This window comes from Notechis scutatus, chromosome 11 (genome assembly GCF_049901735.1).
Source record: "Notechis scutatus isolate UNSWTSFEM ecotype Mainland chromosome 11, rNotScu1.2, whole genome shotgun sequence".
Lineage (NCBI taxonomy): Eukaryota > Metazoa > Chordata > Lepidosauria > Squamata > Elapidae > Notechis > Notechis scutatus.
The window spans coordinates 4202898-4219731 of NC_142019.1; the positions used below are offsets into that span (position 1 = coordinate 4202898).

General features: G+C 42.3%; 2 protein-coding genes across 2 annotated transcripts in view; one reads left to right on the top strand and one right to left on the bottom strand.

The window, feature by feature from the left end:
• The window catches only part of CTXND1 (cortexin domain containing 1), a 413279-nt gene extending 406389 nt beyond the window's left edge, over positions 1 to 6890 (bottom strand). The window contains exon 1 of the mRNA XM_087972642.1: positions 6864 to 6890. The gene's annotated coding sequence lies outside the window, so the exon portion shown is untranslated. The remainder of the gene's footprint in view (positions 1 to 6863) is intronic.
• The window catches only part of IL16 (interleukin 16), a 36424-nt gene continuing 24179 nt past the window's right edge, over positions 4590 to 16834 (top strand). The window contains exons 1-6 of the mRNA XM_087972612.1: positions 4590 to 4704; positions 6330 to 6694; positions 7328 to 7464; positions 9263 to 9395; positions 11199 to 11307; positions 16483 to 16622. Of these exons, the coding sequence (XP_087828738.1) occupies positions 6392 to 6694; positions 7328 to 7464; positions 9263 to 9395; positions 11199 to 11307; positions 16483 to 16622 (822 nt within the window). The 5' untranslated portion in view covers positions 4590 to 4704; positions 6330 to 6391. The remainder of the gene's footprint in view (positions 4705 to 6329; positions 6695 to 7327; positions 7465 to 9262; positions 9396 to 11198; positions 11308 to 16482; positions 16623 to 16834) is intronic.

The following is a 16834-nucleotide window of genomic DNA, read 5'->3' on the forward strand; positions in this document are numbered from 1 at the left end:
CTGTCCAAAGCCTGGCGGACTTCAACTCCCAGAATTCCCCAGCCAGCTGGCTGGGGAATTCTGGGAGTTGAAGTCCACCAGGCTTCAAGGGGCCAAGGTTGGACAGCCCTGCTATAAATTCTTCTGATTTAGCCCCAGACGGAGGCCATTATAGCCTCTCAACTCAGAAGGAACCCCACCCACCCCCGCGATGGCAGAATTAAGCGTCGGAAAACTTTTTGGAGGAAAAAAGTGAGCTAAATTTAGCCTGTGCCGCTTTCACATAGGCCTCTTTATGCTTTGATTTTTCACAAGAGAAGAAAATTTTGAATGCTCCAAATGCTCTTTCTTAATGTGATGGTTTCTAGGGAAATTTTTTTAGTTTAGGACAACAAATCTGGATTGCCAGCTTAGTCAGTGGATACAGTGGACTGAATCCAAAAAAACTGGTCCTACTGAAAATAAATAGAACCATTTAATCACGGATAGCGACTTGCAATTCCAAGGGGCTTCCTTTAAGTGTTGTTTCCACATTTATTCATTGGATAATTGGCAGTACAGTGCCAATCCCCAAGAGCTTAAAGGTTGAAGGATTTTCCTTCTTTCATTTTGGGGAGAATATAGGATCTTTACACAAACTAGGGAAGGTGTAGCTCCTAGAGCAGAGGTTTTTTTTTTTTTATAAATACAATCTTCCAGATGTTGCTAAGTCACAATTCCCAGCAGACCCAGTTAGCATAACCAGTAGTGTGGGATGATGAAAGGTGTATTTCAGTAACAATTGCAGAGCCATTTACTGTGTTCACCTATTTTAAATATGAAAGATTGGGATGTTGAAACGTATCACTTGGTTGCCGAAGTGGCAAGGCAGTCGGAGGGAGGGCTTTGAGATCACCAGAAAGAGGATTTAGAGCAGACGTAGCTTAAAGGCCATTCACCCCCATTTTAAGATTGGCTGTCCCATCACTTTCACCAGCTTGAAATGGGATTATTTTAATGAGGAACACTTTGAGTGATTCCCTCAGTGTAGTCAAGTTTGGCAGAGTAAGGATCTAAGGTTGAACCCCTCAGTGCTTCGGCAAGGTATTGCTGGAAGATGGAGCAGGAAAAAAAATCCCTTGTGTTTGAACTGAGTTCGAATTGAGCTCTGTGTTGTACTGACTGTGCTAGTTGAGAATTCTGAGTGATGGTACCAATAGAAGCAAATGAAATGAGGGGTCCTTGGTGCTCTCTGAGTTTGGTTATTTTCCTGCAGGTGTTTCATTTCCCAACTAGGTAACATCATCAGTGCTAGAAAGAGTGGAGTTTACTCTCTGTTTATATATGGTGGCTTTCTCTGTCAGTATCGCTGGGAGTGTTGTTGTTTTTTCTTGTTGGTTCCTTGATAAGGCGGTTATTTACTGTTTGATTGAGTTGGTGGTCCCAATACAGATCAACTTTGATGTGGATAAGCCAGAATTTTGTACTTATCTCATTCTCTGAAAAGAAAGTGGTTTGGCTTATCCTCTTTGGATTTTACCATCTTATTTCTCCTGAAGTTGTGGACCAGGTTTCAGTTGAAATATTTTATTTGCCTAAGGGAAAAACATTAGACAATTTATAAAATTTGTATTAGCCATTAATGTTGAACCATAACAGCAAAACTCAAACTGCCATATTCAATGACAGTTTACCTAAACCAAAGTCAGCTTTCTAATGACGGGTTTGAGAATTTCCCGGGCAGTCTGTCTTTCCAAACTTAAGATGGATGAACCTTAGATTAGTCAGGCCCTGCCCAGCAGTTTTTAAAAGACATTTAAACTTGCCTTCTATCTTCCCACGGATATTCTCCAAATACATAGCCACTTTGTCCAATCTTTATTCAAATGTAGCATTCCTATCGTAGTGGGAATGTCTTCACACATTGTGACTGCGTGGAAAGAATGGTGGTTGTGGTTGTTACTGCTTGATAATCCCATAGTAATCTTTTCTATTCATCACATGGTGTATCCAGCCCCCGTCTTTTTCTCTCTCCCTTTTTCCTTTTAAAAAATCTTGCCACATTTCACCTACACACAAAATGAACCACCAGCTGCCAAAAACATTGGCTGGTTCAGAAGGGAGTCATGAGCATTTCCATGCCTAATTCCTGGTAGAAACAATCACTGCCTCAGACAATAAACATTTTCTGCTCCATAAATCTGATGGCAGGCAGTGTATGTGTGTAAGTGATAGATCAACAAACATGCCAACCCTCCCTCCACAAAAAAAACGCTATCAGTTTATGGGCAGCTTTTGCAGTATTCCTGGAATCCTAAATGGAAAGGAGAGAATCCCCAAAGGGCTTATAAATGTAGAGAGCATTTGTCTGGCAGAGCCAAGGCTCATGATTTGAGCTAAAGGAATTGGAGAGCAGATGATCCAATAGACCATCTCTCCTTCCCAGAGCTCGGAGGGTTCAACTGATGATTTGCTTAATCATGGTGCATGGAATAAACACAATTACCTGGGTTCACACAGCACATTTGAACCTGAAATGTTTGTAGGTAGCCATATGGAAGGCAATGAAGGAGGCTGAAATGGGAACAGAGAACAAATTAAATGGGGCCAGTGAAAGGAATAACTCTTGGGGAACCATGGCATCTTTTTCCCACTGTAGGTTTTTCCCCCCACTGTAGGTTTTGGGGTCTTTAGAGGAGCAGCAATGCCACTAGTTTGCAAGAGCCGTGGTGGCACAGTGGTTAGAATGCAGCATGGCAGGCTAACTCACTGCACACTGCCAGCAGTTCGATTCTGACTGGCTCAATGTTGACTCAGCCTTTCATCCTTCCAAGGTCAGTCAAATGAGGACCCAGATTGTTGGGGGCAAGAGGCTGACTCTAAACCACTTAGAGATGGTCGTAAAGCACTATGAAGCAGTATATAAGTCTAAGTGTTATTGCTATTTCTAGTTCATATTCACCATTTCAGAGATTAAAAAGAAAATCTCCCTCTTTGGTTATCATTTTACATGACTGCAAACCTCTGCCTTGAAGAACAGCTGGGCTGAGAACAATCAATCAGTGGAACTGCTTACCTCCAGAAGTTCTGGATGTTCCATCACTGGAGGTTTTTAAGAAGCAGTTGGACATCCGTTTGTCTGAAATAGTATAGGGTTTCCTGCTTGAGGAAGTGGTTGGACTAGAAGATCTCCAAGGTCCCTACCCTTATTCTGTTATTCTGTTAATTCCCCAAATAAGGTCACACCACCTTTAGGGGATAGTGATTTCCTTGGGAATCAAGGGTGTCTATGCAGCACACCTAAAAAAAATGGGCAGGGTTTGAAACACACCCTCGTTGCCACTATCCTGACTTTTCCGACCACACCTTGCAGACATCCCTGATGTGAACGAAGAAAGAAGAAAACAACTACGGCCAAATTAAAAATGTGCAACCAAGGTATCACAACCTAGGCACCACGCCTGCCTCGGAGGCTACATCTCAATGGAAAAAAAGCAGACAAGCAGCCTGGGTTGGCAGCCCTGATTGGCTCCACCTCAGTTCAGCCCCGGCTGAGGACGTGGTGCGAAACCAGCAGAATCTCTCCCTTAGTCACTTGCTGAAAATTGGCAGCCGGCATGGAGAGGGTTGCAGAAGCGATCTTGGGGTGGGGTGGGGGGGGGGGTGGCTTGTCTACCCTCGGCAAGCTGTGCACACTTGATTTATAATCAAGAAATATGCAGTCGATCACTCCCGGCGAGGAGGGGAGCAGCATTGGAGGGCTACCTTGAGCAGCACGCATTTCTCAGACCCACGATGGTTATTGTTACTGCCTCTTTTGCAGCCCAGAAACAATAGCTGGGTTCTCTAGTAGCCTGTACCCTGTAGAGAATTACCGAAATAAAGTCATGTGACGTGCTCAGAGGGTGTGTTTCCAATTATTGCACTTGAGTCTTTCTGCCAGGCCGGCGAAGACAAACAGCCTTCTGAAGGAGTCTGATTTTTTTCAGCTTCGTTGTAAGTCTCTTTTAATGTTTTCATATATTTTTTTTAGAAAAGAGGGGTTAGGGATGCTTTCCTTTTCCCATCCATACAGCAATGCTGCCCCTGTTTTCTCTGATAGAAAACGGTCGAATGGGGGGGGGGTGGGGGGAACCTATCGACTGGATGCTTTTAAGGCGCATCTGATGCTTTCCATTGAATCGTCGGAGGAGGAAAAAGGATCAAAACGCAGAGAGGCTGCCAAGCCCATCGGAATTAGATGCGAAGAGGTTGCACTGCATCGCTTTGAGCCAATCGGCGGAAAACCCTCGTGCTCTGCCGAAGGGATCTAAGGCTTCCCGCAGCTTCTTACACTCTCTTGCATTTGGCCTGAGGCTGTGTGCGCAGAAACAGTTTTTACGCCTTTGAAAGAGGGGTTCCGTTTCGGCCCCTCCAAATGGGGAACCAAATGGGGTCTTTTTCCTGGCGCATCGTTTATTGTATTTACTACTTGCACGGAACAAAACAGGTTGGGGTGATTTAGCACGAAAACGAGGGAGGAGGAAGAGCGAAGGGGGGGGGGGAGAAAGAGAGAGATCAGCCAACCAGTTAACATTTGGTTTGGATTACCAAAACAAGGCAAGAGAGCTTTGTTCCTGGCAGGCCAAGGGGGACAGGAAAAAGAGAACGAAATGCAGCGAAGTGGGACACGCTGTGCTGGTCGGTAGAGTCTAAAACGTTGCTTATGGGTCAGGTGGACTTCTCCCACTTTTTGGGAAGCATCAGGTTTGTTCACAACTGGACCCTTTGGTTCTTTGGGCCTCGTGGTATGTGCATGTCTGCAGATTTGTGAAGGGGGTGTAATAGCATGAGATGGATTGTTTTTTCATCTTCCGTTTAAAAGCTAGATTCTCCCCACTCCATGTAGCAACCCAGTGAAATATTTTAATTTGGTGTTAGACCAGCCCAAAGGATGATTTGGGGTGGGGGTTTTTTTTGTCAGCCCACCTCAACTTGTTGGATGAAGAAGTTTTCCAAGCCAAGTCATTAGGAAGAAAAGGATTTTACGCCATCTAAATATGCTTTTTGGCTTCTCTTCTGCTCTTATCCTGCATCCCTCTTTTCTTCTGTACCATTTGATCTTCATTTTTTTTCCCTTTCCCGCCAAACCCATTGATCTCCCACCCCCCAATTTCTTTCATCACCTATTAAGATCTTCTTGGAAAGAGGGACTGAATACAGTTGAAGAAAATGGCTGGGGGGCTTCAGTACAAAGTTATTTTTTCCCCTACATACACCTCTTGTAGATAATTCTGTAGCTTTGATTTGTAATGAGATGGACTTAATTTATTATTTGAGGTATAATTTTTATAAATTTTTTATTTTATGAATCATGACTTTATTATTTTTTATTTTGATTTGATTTACCTATCAAAGGGGTTTGATTTGATATGATATGATTTTATGATCAGAGGGATTTATTTCTATTTGCAATATGCTGTCTTTTTAAAAACCTGGATGTAGGATATAGAGATGATCTGTATATTTAGCAAAGATTACAGGAGGCGACAGATCCAGTTTTGCTACACAAAGCTGTCTTCTGTTGATTTGGTTTCTTCAATGTTATATGGAAAATTTTTATAATAGGGAACCCACCCCATACATATTGTGATTCTCCAAACATAAGAAAATTTCCAAAAGGCAAGTAGAGAAATCTCTTTTATTTTGACATATAAAGTTGGATTTTGAAGTTTATTCAAACTTCTCCATCCAAAAATCCTGCAATTATAGCATTTTTGACAGATGGCCATCTAGTCTTTATTTGTGTTTCTCCAATGACTATGAGCACACAACTTCCCCAGGCCATCTGTTTCAGCGCTGAACACTGAACTTGGAAACCAATTCACACAACACATGAAGCCCACAAAGAAAGTTAACATGAATGTGTATGCTTTCAGTCTTTAACTATCCACCCAAAATTCACATGGCTTTTAAATCATTCTCCACATCTTTTTTTAAGGGTAGAATCCCATCTGGAAAGACCAACCCAGAAATACCATAACATTTACCACTATACCATCAGGAACTTGAAGCAAAAGAAAAACCGTAGTTTTCAAGTTCTGGTCTGTATGAAATGGAAAAGGCTGGTTAGCTTCTGGTTTAATGTCATGTGGGAACCCAGAAAATGGCTTAATCCTACAACAAAGCTAAACAAGTTGCATGAATGGAGTTTTGATTCTTTCAGAGAGTTGGGGTAGAAAAAATAACAACTATTATCAACGTGATACCTTATCTTGCTGCTTTGGAACTGAAAGCCTCTTGTCTTTAATCTAGAGGGGGTGATTTAGAAAGATCGAAACTTTTTTCTGATGAGTTTCTTTTTCTTGTTCCATTTGGATCTTCTGTTGCAGGCACTGGAGAAAGTAAAATAACCAGCATGACCAATTGATCACCATTTCCTGGGTCTCCAACGATGGAACGGCACAATAGCGCCAAGGGGAGGAAATCCAAAACACTGCGCTCCATTTCCCGGTCGCTCATCCTCTGCAACGGCAAGACCAGCGATGATGGCTCGAGCCCAGATGATAAATATGCCAACCCTTTTGAGAGCCAAGCCAGCTGGAGTCAGAAAGAACCATGCCCTCAACTCCCCCTGGCGTGCTCCTCGCCTAGCCAAGACACCACATCTGATCCTCTTGTGATTGCCAGCATGGTGCAGCTGAGGACCAATGCCAGTGAAAGCTGTAAGAACATGAAGAGGAAGTTCTTTATCAAGGTAGGAAGAGGGTCCGTGCCTCTGTTTGCCTGGCATTTGCAATGCTTGGATAGCGATAGCAATAGCACTTAGATTTATATACCACTTCACAGTGCTTTTATAGCCCTCTCTAAGCGGTTTACAGAGTCAGCCTATTGCCCCTAACAACCTGGGTCCTCGTTTTACCCACCTTGGAAGGATGGAAGGCTGAGTCAACCTTGAGCCTGGAGAGATTTGTACTCCAAATTGCAGTCAGCAGAAGTAGCCTGCAGTACTGCATTCTGGCCACTGCAGCTCTGAATGAAGGGGTTCTCTTTCTTTCCCAAACATGGGAATCTGGTGGTGGGGATTGCATTTCAACCAGCAGCACAGATTATATACCCAGGATGTTGCATCCCTATCAGGTTCTTTCATCTTGGAAAGGAACAAGACAACGGCTGTGAGGAAAAGCTGTTGCAATAGCACATGCAACAGAAGGAAGTTGGGCTCTGGGCAAAGAGTTTCTCAGCCAGCTCTGTGGTCCGTGGCATTGTCCACAGCATTGGTCATCAGAGCTGAAGGTGTTGGAAGCTGTAGCCCAACCTATCTAGCAGGTACAAAGTAATGGAAGCTGGATGGACAGGCTTTCAAGTTTCTTCATGTCTTCCCAACCAGGACAGCTGCATTTGGAAGCTCTGCATTGCGACCGGGAATACGGGGCTGGGAATCCAAGTCTGCAGGACTTCCAATGGCTCTGCTTTTGGTAAAGAGTTCATGGTCAGCCACGTGATTGACGGGGGAGCTGCTCAGAGGTATGTTACAAAATTCCACTAGGAAGCCACATAATCATACCTATTTAGCTCTTTGGTGGTGATTCTAACGATGAAGATATTGAAATGTATACCCTGCCTTCCTACTTACCTAAGAAATGAAAATGACTTAATTCAGGAGGGAGATAATAACAAACTTCACATTTCAGAAGAATTGTTTCCTGAATGATAAAGAAAACTGTACTCTTTTGACCCATGGGAGCAGGACAAGAAGCAATAGATGGAAACTAGTCAAGGAGAGAACCAACCTAGAACTAAGGAGAAATTTCCTAATGGTTAGAACAATTAATCCATGGAACGACTTGCCTCCAGAAATTGTGGGTGCTCCAATACTGGAGGTTTTTAAAAAGAGGCTGGGCAGTCATTTGTCTGAATTGGCATAGGATGTCTGCTTGAGCAGGACTAGAAGACCTCCAAGGCCTTTCCAACTCTGTTATTATGTTAACAATGTGTAGAAAGCATTGCAGGGAAGATGCCAGGAAAAATTTCTCCAGAAATAAACTTGTGGTCTCCCCTTTGCTGGAGGCATTAGAAAAGAGGTTGAAAGAGGTTACCTGTCCAGGATGCTGCAGCTTACACCTAATCCTATAGATCCTGCACTCCTTAGGAAGATAGACTATATAGCCACTTTCTGTAAAAATTGTGCAGCAAATCAGATAGTGAGGGAACTGTATAAGCAGGCTATTTTCTTATGCACATTATTCAGCAGAGATATACAGTGTAATTATATAAATAGGCTGCAGTTCTCCCTTTCTGCAGTTAACCTTGTAAGTTTGTATGTCTCATCTCAATGAACAGATTGAGGAGGTCTGTATCATAGATAGCCTCCCTCCCCCATTCAAGCTGTTACCCAAGAAACGAAATCGGTATTTCAATTTGCTTTTTCCATGGAAGCACCGTCCTCTTTCATAGAGCTCCACTACACCAACAGAGAAATCAGAATTTCTCAATGACTTAAGCCAAGGGTATATATAACAAAGAATAAATAAATACATGAAGTGCTTCATTATCACATGTTCCTTCCTATGACTTCAAGCTAGTTACAAACAAAATCAGAATCATTTGAGGTTTCTGTTTTCCTTACTGGACCTACATAAGAGGTCCATTAAATGATTTTATGAGAAGTAATTAAAAAAAAACCAAATCCTATTTACTGGATGTACCCAAGAGGTCTGTTAAAGTTCTGAAAAATTTGGGGTCAAAAACAAGATTAACAGGAAACAAGTTCTGGAACTATATTTAGAGGGGTCAAAATGTAAGACTGTCAAAAGTTCATGGAAGGAATGCAAGCCTGGCTTATTTGACCAGGTTTAAAATTAAAGAAAAATAGTTATATCTGGTTTCCCTTACTGAATTTTTGCTGATAAAGAAAAAATGATGAAACGTTTAGATTTTTAATTAAGAGATGAGTTATGGGATGAAGAGAGTAATGTTATAAAATATTTTTATTCCTTCCTTCCCTTTTTCCTTTTGTAGTTGGTATTAATTTTTATTCTTTCTATTTGTAATTCTTAATAAAATTACTTGAGAAAACAAATAAGAATCAGAAGCTGGTTTATTAGTCCCCCTAAACATTCCTCGGCTGTGATCTGAGAGCAATGTTTGCTCAAAAATAATTTGGCCACCGTCTTGGGGTTTGCAAATGCTAATATGACCTGAACAGAAGCAACAGCAGCTCAGAAAGCGGGGATCCCCTTTGAAGCAGCTGCAGAGAGCTGGTGACACTTGTTCACAACCCCGCAGGCCTATTGCTGTCTTTTCTTTTTCTTTTATTTTCAAGGGATGGTCGTTTAAGCCCAGGGGACGAGCTTTTAACAGTCAACGGGCAACCCCTTAAAGAACTCTCCAGCAAAGAGGCTGAATCGCTCATCCAGTCCGCCAGAGGCTTGGTCAATTTAGTGATTGCTAATAAGGTAAGAGGAATAGATGAGACCTCTCTGTTCCAATAAAGGAGAATATTTGTAGCTCAGGGTTGACATGAGGGGGTCTTTGGTGCTCTTTGGTTGCTTTCTTGCAGGCGTTTCACTACCCAAACTAGGTAACATCATCAGTCCTAGCTACTTCTCTTGTTCCACTTAGGGCTGGCTGTACGCTTCTGAAATGAGGTCTCTTTTCACTTTGCCCATTTGCCCATTGTTTCTGCTATCCAAAAGGGCCGGATAGGTCAAGGGGTTCTTTCTTCTCTCTAGAACAAGGGTTCCCAACCCCTGTTCCATGTGGGGGGCATAGGATGTCAGAAAGCGGGCTGCTCAAACAAACAAAGCCCCATCCATAGGATGCAGGCAGCATGGGAAACTATGCTCCTTCTGGTCTGCTGAAAAACCTCTTTCCATGGAACTGGTCCCTGGTGCCCAAGAGGTTGGGGGCCACTGCTCTAGAAGAAGGAAAACAAGTCAGAGACCAAAGAGTTCTGATATTTAGGAACACCCCTAACCCTCTTAAGATATTTAGGAGCACCCCTAGTGTATTTGGCAGGTGCCAAGAGTGCTGATTCTTATAGAATGCAAAGCTGTAGGGGTTGCATCTATAATCAGGTCAAAAAATCCAAAGCGTTTCCATTTCCCCCTCCCTGGGCTGGCACACACCTGTGCTTTTAGCCGTCAAACAGCTAATAGGATTCCAAGAGGCACAACTTTCCTTCCTGCTACATCAACCTCTTGGGAGGAAGCTTCGGCAGTTTAAATTTTACCTGCCCTGCAATAGAGGAGCAGCTCCAGAAGAAAAATAGCCAAAGTATTCATTCAGTCATCCTGGAAGATTAACAGCAATGTTCAGCTGATTTAACGAAGACGCCATCTGCTGTAGGAGAAAGGAACTCAGGAATGCTCTATGACAAGGGAACAGGTCCAGGCTGTGGAAGAACTAATCCTAAATGTACGTCACAGCCACAAGTAACATTTGTTCTCCTCTCTGATCTTCCTGCAAATGACTGGTGAAAGACTGGGCTGAAGCAACCTGTGTTCCTTCTGGCTACTATTGATGATATCCACTCATTTACTCAAGCCACAGCTTAAAATACATACAGTTGTGCCTATTCCCACTTTAGGCTATACAGCATTTAACTAGCCCTGATGATGTTACCTAGTTTGGGTAATGAAACATTTGCAAGAAAACAAGCAAGCTTAGAAGGTACCAAAGCACCCCTCAGTACTTAAGTACTTGCCGGTTGGATGTCTTCCTTGTCAGTGTTACCTGTTACTGATATTAAATCTGCAATTTCCTACAGGGCAGGGCTGCATCAATGATGGGCCTAGATTTTTTGCAGTGTGCTTGCACCATCTTGTTCATAGCCTTCCAATTTGCCAAGACCTTTTGTGAAACTTACGTTTGTATAAGGCCCAACTGATACAGAAACTTGTTTGTGTCTGCAATGGGCTCTGAACCTCATTGGTCCAAACAGCATCTTTAACACACAAAGGCTTAATATTAGATTCTGCCCATTAAGAGCTCCTTGCCTGGATATGACTGAGAAGTGGGGAGGGCTTCCATCTTTTCTCCTGCTACCAGTTAGCTCCATGTTTTCCCTCAGCGCTGGCTGAGTCCATACATCTTCAAGTTGCCACGTTTGAAAAAAAACCTTGATTTAGTTTAAAAAGGATGGTTTACATTTTAAGCTAATGCCAGGGCAGGGGTGAATTTTGACACAAACACACAGCCAGCTTTTGAATCATTGCAGAGACTTAAATGTTGTGCATTTTCTCCCCAAATTCTCCCAGGAATCATCCAGTTGTCCTCATAAGGAGCAGCCTCCTAAACACGACCTGCCAAATGGATCTGTTCTGCAGACCAAAGCCAAATGCCAGCGGACTCGCAGCAATTCAGCCAGTAAGTTTCTGCTATGTCCAGATGCATGCACTGTCATCATTCCTAGGGGACTGGAGACAAAACATACGATGAACAGTTGCAGGAACTGGGCTTGGCTAGTCTAGTGAAGAGAAGGACCAGGGGAGACAGGAGACCAGTCTTCCAATATTTGAGAGGCTGCCCCAGAGAGGAGGAAGGGGTCAGGCTATTTTCTAAAGCACCTGAAGGCCAGATAAGGAACAATGGATGGAAACTGGACGAGAGATTCAACCTGGAAACAAGGAGAAATTTTCTGAGAGCAATCAACCAATGGAACAGAAGTTGCCTTCGGAAGTTGTGGGAGCTTCATCACCTGAGACTTTCAAGAAGAGATTGGACTGCCATCTGTCAGAAATGGTGTAGGATCTCCTTCTTGGGCAGGGGGTTGGATTGATGACCTACAAGGTCCCTTTCAACTCTGTAAATCTGTAATGAACTCAGGGAAGTCAGGACTCTGACGCTTTGTTCAACTTCTAGAGATCCTTTATTGAGTATATCATGTCGGTACTTAGAAAAGTGAAGCTAGCTCTAAATTATTCCCACGCTTAGGGATAGTTAAAAGAACAAGATCTCCCCATCCCATCCTTTGTCTCTGGTCACATGGGCCAATCAGTCCAGGTGTAGATTCCCACTCAACTTCAACAGGTGTCCGTTCACATGACCTTGGTTCTCATGCTGGCTGGTAGAAGTTGTGGCTAGCCGGCTAAGGCACCATATCCCTGAGTCCCCCCACCCATTCTCCCCCCTCCCCCTTGAATGGCAAACAAGAGACGAACCAGAAGTAAATATGGCTTCAGCTGAAGTAGTTTTGCAAGTTGACGTGGACATGTGTAGAATACACACTTGACATGGATTCAGCCTTGCTGCACAACGGGTAGCAGTCTACTGATTCCCATTTTGGAGATGATGATGATGATGAGAAAGGGAAGGAGAACCTTGCAGGTGCCTATTAAAGATGGTGAAGTGTAAATGTTCTGGAAAGAAATGCAACTGCGTTGTTCATCCCTGCCATGCTTAAAACTGCAGAGGCGAGAGTGGGTTTTAGGAGAAGCCTTTCCATTCTGCCGCCTCTTACTCTATTCAGCAGCACAGTATCAGCGGTAGAGTCCTTCAAGTTTTGGGGTTCTATAATCTCCAGGGACTTGAAATAGACACCCAACAATAGAACCATCATTAAAAAGACACAACAAAGAATGTCTTCCTGCATCCACTCAGGAAGCTCAAACTATCCCAGAAGCTACTGATAGAGTTTTACAGAAGAATTATTGAGTCTTATTATTTGTACTTCTGTAATGATTTATTTTATTTATTTATTTATTTATTTATTTGATTTGTCAATTGTTTACAAGATAATAAGTACAAGTGTATACATAGTTGTGAATATATGAAATGGGTACATATAAGAAAAATAAAAGAATAAGAGAAACAATAGGACAGGGACGGTAGGCACGTTGGTGCGCTTATGCACGCCCCTACAGACCTCTTAGGAAAGGGGTGAGGTCAATAGTAGACAGTCTAAGGTTAAAGTTTTTGGGGTTTGGGGAAGAGACTACAGAGTCGGGTAGAGTATTCCAGACATTGACCACTCTATTGCTGAAGTCGTATTTCCTGCAATCAAGTTTGGTGCGGTTTACTTTGAGTTTGTATCTGTTGTGTGCTCTTGTGTTGTTATGGTTAAAGCTGAAGTATTCATTGACAGGTAGGACATTGCAAAGTATGATTTTATATACCATGCTTAAGTCAGACCGAAGACGGCGTAATTCAAGGTTTTCTAGTTTTAGGATTTCGAGTCTGGTGGCATAAGGTATTCTACAACGGGTAGAAGAGTGGAGAACTCTTCTTGTGAAATACTTCTGGACTTTCTCAATTGTGTTAATATCACATACGTAATAAGGATTCCAGACTGATGAACTGTATTCGAGTATTGGTCTAGCAAATGTTTTGTATGCTCTGGTTAGTAGTGAGATATTACCAGAGAAAAAGCAACGTAGGATTAGGTTAACAACTCTTAATGCCTTTTTGGCTATGTAGTTGCAGTGGGCTCTAGCACTTAGATCATTAGAGGTGAGTATTCCCAGGTCCTTTACAGAGCTTGGGTCATCAACAAGATCTTGACTATTCAGCTTGTATTTTATTTTCTGATTTTTTTACCAATATGTAAGACAGAGCATTTATTTGTTGAGATTTGAAGTTGCCATATGTTAGACCATTCAGATACATAGTCTAGGTCTTTTTGTAGGGTAGTAGTATTGTCTGTGGTATTGAACAGCTTTACATCATCAGCGAAGAGAACGCAATTGCTCTTGATATGATCACAAAGGTCGTTTATGTAGATTATGAAGAGAGTTGGTCCTAGAACACTGCCTTGGGGAACACCACTATTGACAGGTACTGGATTTGATAGGGCGTTCCCGATTTTGACCATTTGTTGTCTGTTTGACAGGAATGCTTCTATCCAGTTATTCAGTTGTCCAGAGATACCATAAGATTTTATTTTTAGGAGTAGTTTGTCGTGTACCACTGAATCAAAGGCTTTGCAGAAGTCTATGTAGATTGCGTCTATTGCTTTGCCCTGGTCGAGTTGTGTAGTCCATATGTTTTTGCAGTGTAAGAGTTGCAGATTACAGGATAGTTTTTTCTGAAACCAAATTGTTTATTGGAGAGTAGGTTGTTTGTCTCTAAATGGAGGATGATGGATTGGTTAATAATTGATTCCATGACTTTACAGGTGACGCAGCATAAGGAGATTGGTCTGTAGTTTTCAACTAGGCTTGGGTCTCCTTTTTGAAGATAGGGATGACTGTGGCTTGTAACCATAGGTTAGGCAAGGAGCTGGTCCTGAAAGATTTTTCAAAGATTATGCTTAGAGGTTTGGCTATGGCAGTGGATAGCTTTCTTAAGAAGTAGGCACATATTCCATCCGGTCCAATAGATAGAGATGGTTTTAGGTTGCGTAGTGCTTTTTCAACGTTGTCTACTGTAAAATCGATATGTATTAGATCATTGTTGTTATCTGTGGTACGGCTAGGAAACATTGGGCATGATCCATTACTGTTTACAAACACTGAGCCGAAGAATGTGTTAAAGATGTTGGCTTTAATGGTGTCGTCGCTGCAGTCTTTACCATCTGGTCCTATCAAGGAGGGATGGACCTTGAGTCTTTTAGTTTGTTGTTTACAAAATTGTAAAAAGCACGGGTGGAATTGGTGCTTAGAAGGTTTTCCTCTTGTTTAATGTGAGAATTGGTGCATTCGGTCTTTATCTGGTGGCATAAATTTTTGTATCGGTTTTTGAAATTAGCAACGTGACCAGATTTGTTTTTCCGCCAGAGTGATCTCTTTTTGGATTGAAGTTTCCTTATTGATATGGGTAATCTGCTTTTTTGTTTTGTTTTTGGAGTTGTTGTTGGAACATATAGTTTGATGACTCTTTTGACTTCAAGTAAAAAAATGTTGTAATGGTCTTCAACAGTATTGCATCCAGTGAATAGAGATTGCCAATCGAGGGATGAGAGATCGTTATCTATAAGATCATAGTTGCCTTTTTGAAGTTACAATTAGGGATGACATCATTGTGGTGATTTTTGTGTGGACGTATGTTGAGGCAAAAGTCAATCATATTGTGGTCACTACTGGAAAAGGGTTCTTTGGTTTGTATTCCGTAAATTAAATTCAAACTATTGCAGAAGATGAGATCGAGGCAGTTGTTCAGTCTAGTGTTGTTGGTTACTAGTTGTTCAAGACCTAGATTTGTAATAGCATTGTAGAAGGTTGTGTGTATGATTTCAGTTGTACAATTATTTAGGGTCCAGTCGATATGAGGTAGATTGAAATCTCCAAGAAAGATAAAAGGGTATGGGCAGGATGTTGCCCATGTTAGTAGTGTATTTAGCTTGTTTACATGTTCGATGTCATAATCAGGTGCTCTGTAACATAGTAAGAATTGAATTGTGATATTTAAGGATAGTTCGCAGATGATGGTTTCAGGAAGGGCAAGCTCCTGGGTAACTTGGATATTTTTTAGATGTAAGGATTTTTTATAGAATATAGCAACACCACCTCCTCGACGATTTTCACGATCTGATCGGTAAACATGATAGTCTCTTACTGTGGTAATGGAGTCGGGGAGAGATGCATTGAGCCATGTTTCACAGACAAATATAATGTCGAAGTTAGCCATATTTAAGAGGATGAGAAATTCAGGTATTTTATTCACGAGGCTTCTTGCATTGAGTAGTTTGCATTTAAGTCCGGCAGCAGTTGGGATTGAGGTAGTTGGGGGCGTGCGTGCCTAGTCTTGGGTGATGGTGGGTGGTGGGTAGTTTTGGGTGATGGTGGGTGGTGGTAGGTGGTTGAGGTAGGGTGGTGGTTGAGGGTAAAAGTTGGGTATTGGGTCTGGTTTGGTACAGCAACCAAACAGGCACAGACTCCCAATGGACAGTTTGGACTGCAGAAAGAACAACTGCAACCACCCTGATTTCTGTGGAAGACCTGTATATTGCGTGGTCAGAAGGGGAGGAGGCTGAGAAAATGCCTGCAGTCTCCTCACATCCTGGACATAAACTGTTTGAACTCTTCCCCTCAAGATGGCGCTACAGGGCATTGCAGGCCAACACAATTCGACACGGAGAAAGGTGCTTTTTTTTCAAGAGGCAACGTTCTGGTTTTTCTTTGCAGGCATTTCGCTTCTCATCCAAGAAGCTTCTTCAGCTCTGGATGAGAAGATTCTTGGATGAGAAGCAAAACGTCTTCAAAGAAAAAAGAGAAAGTCCAGTTGCCTCTTGAAAAAAAAACCACCTTTGGGACAACCATTGTTATAGGTGTTAAACTACTTGAAACAACCATGACCTGGATGACTGAGAATTTAAGCATGGGACAGTTTCTCTCCCCTCGTGCCACCCATTCTGCTGAACACTTAATTCTCACAATATTGTCTGTATATGTTTATCCATGTAGTATGACTGCAGTAATATTATTATTTATCCTTATTATCTTCTTTACTACTTCTTCCTATGGGATGATGATGAAGATGAAGATTCTGTTGCTTGCATGTATACTGAGAGCTTCTGCACTGGGGACAAATTCCTTGCATGTCTAATCTCACTTGGCCAAATAAAGTATCCAATTCAATTCGGTTTGCTTTTTCTTTCCCCTTAAGGTGCTAGTCCGTACTGGATAGGAGATGTTGATAGTTCTGTGGTCAAGAAGTCAACCTCTCGGTACAGACAGTCCCTTTATAGCAACAGAAAGTCATTCTCTCAACAGCTGGAGAATGCAGCAGGAAAAGCAGCTGTCAAGGTAAGAGGGAAAAGGAAACCCACCAGACTACAGTGCCCTATGCATGAAACAGCCAAGAAACGACAATACAGATGGAATGCAGCTTTCAGGCCAAACATTTCCTTCCTCGTTACGCCTCCAAAACGAGCATCTAATGCTTCCCTACAACAAAACAGCCTGTTTTCCAAAAGCCCTTGACCTCAGAAGAATGAGGTCACTTCCATGCACTAAGG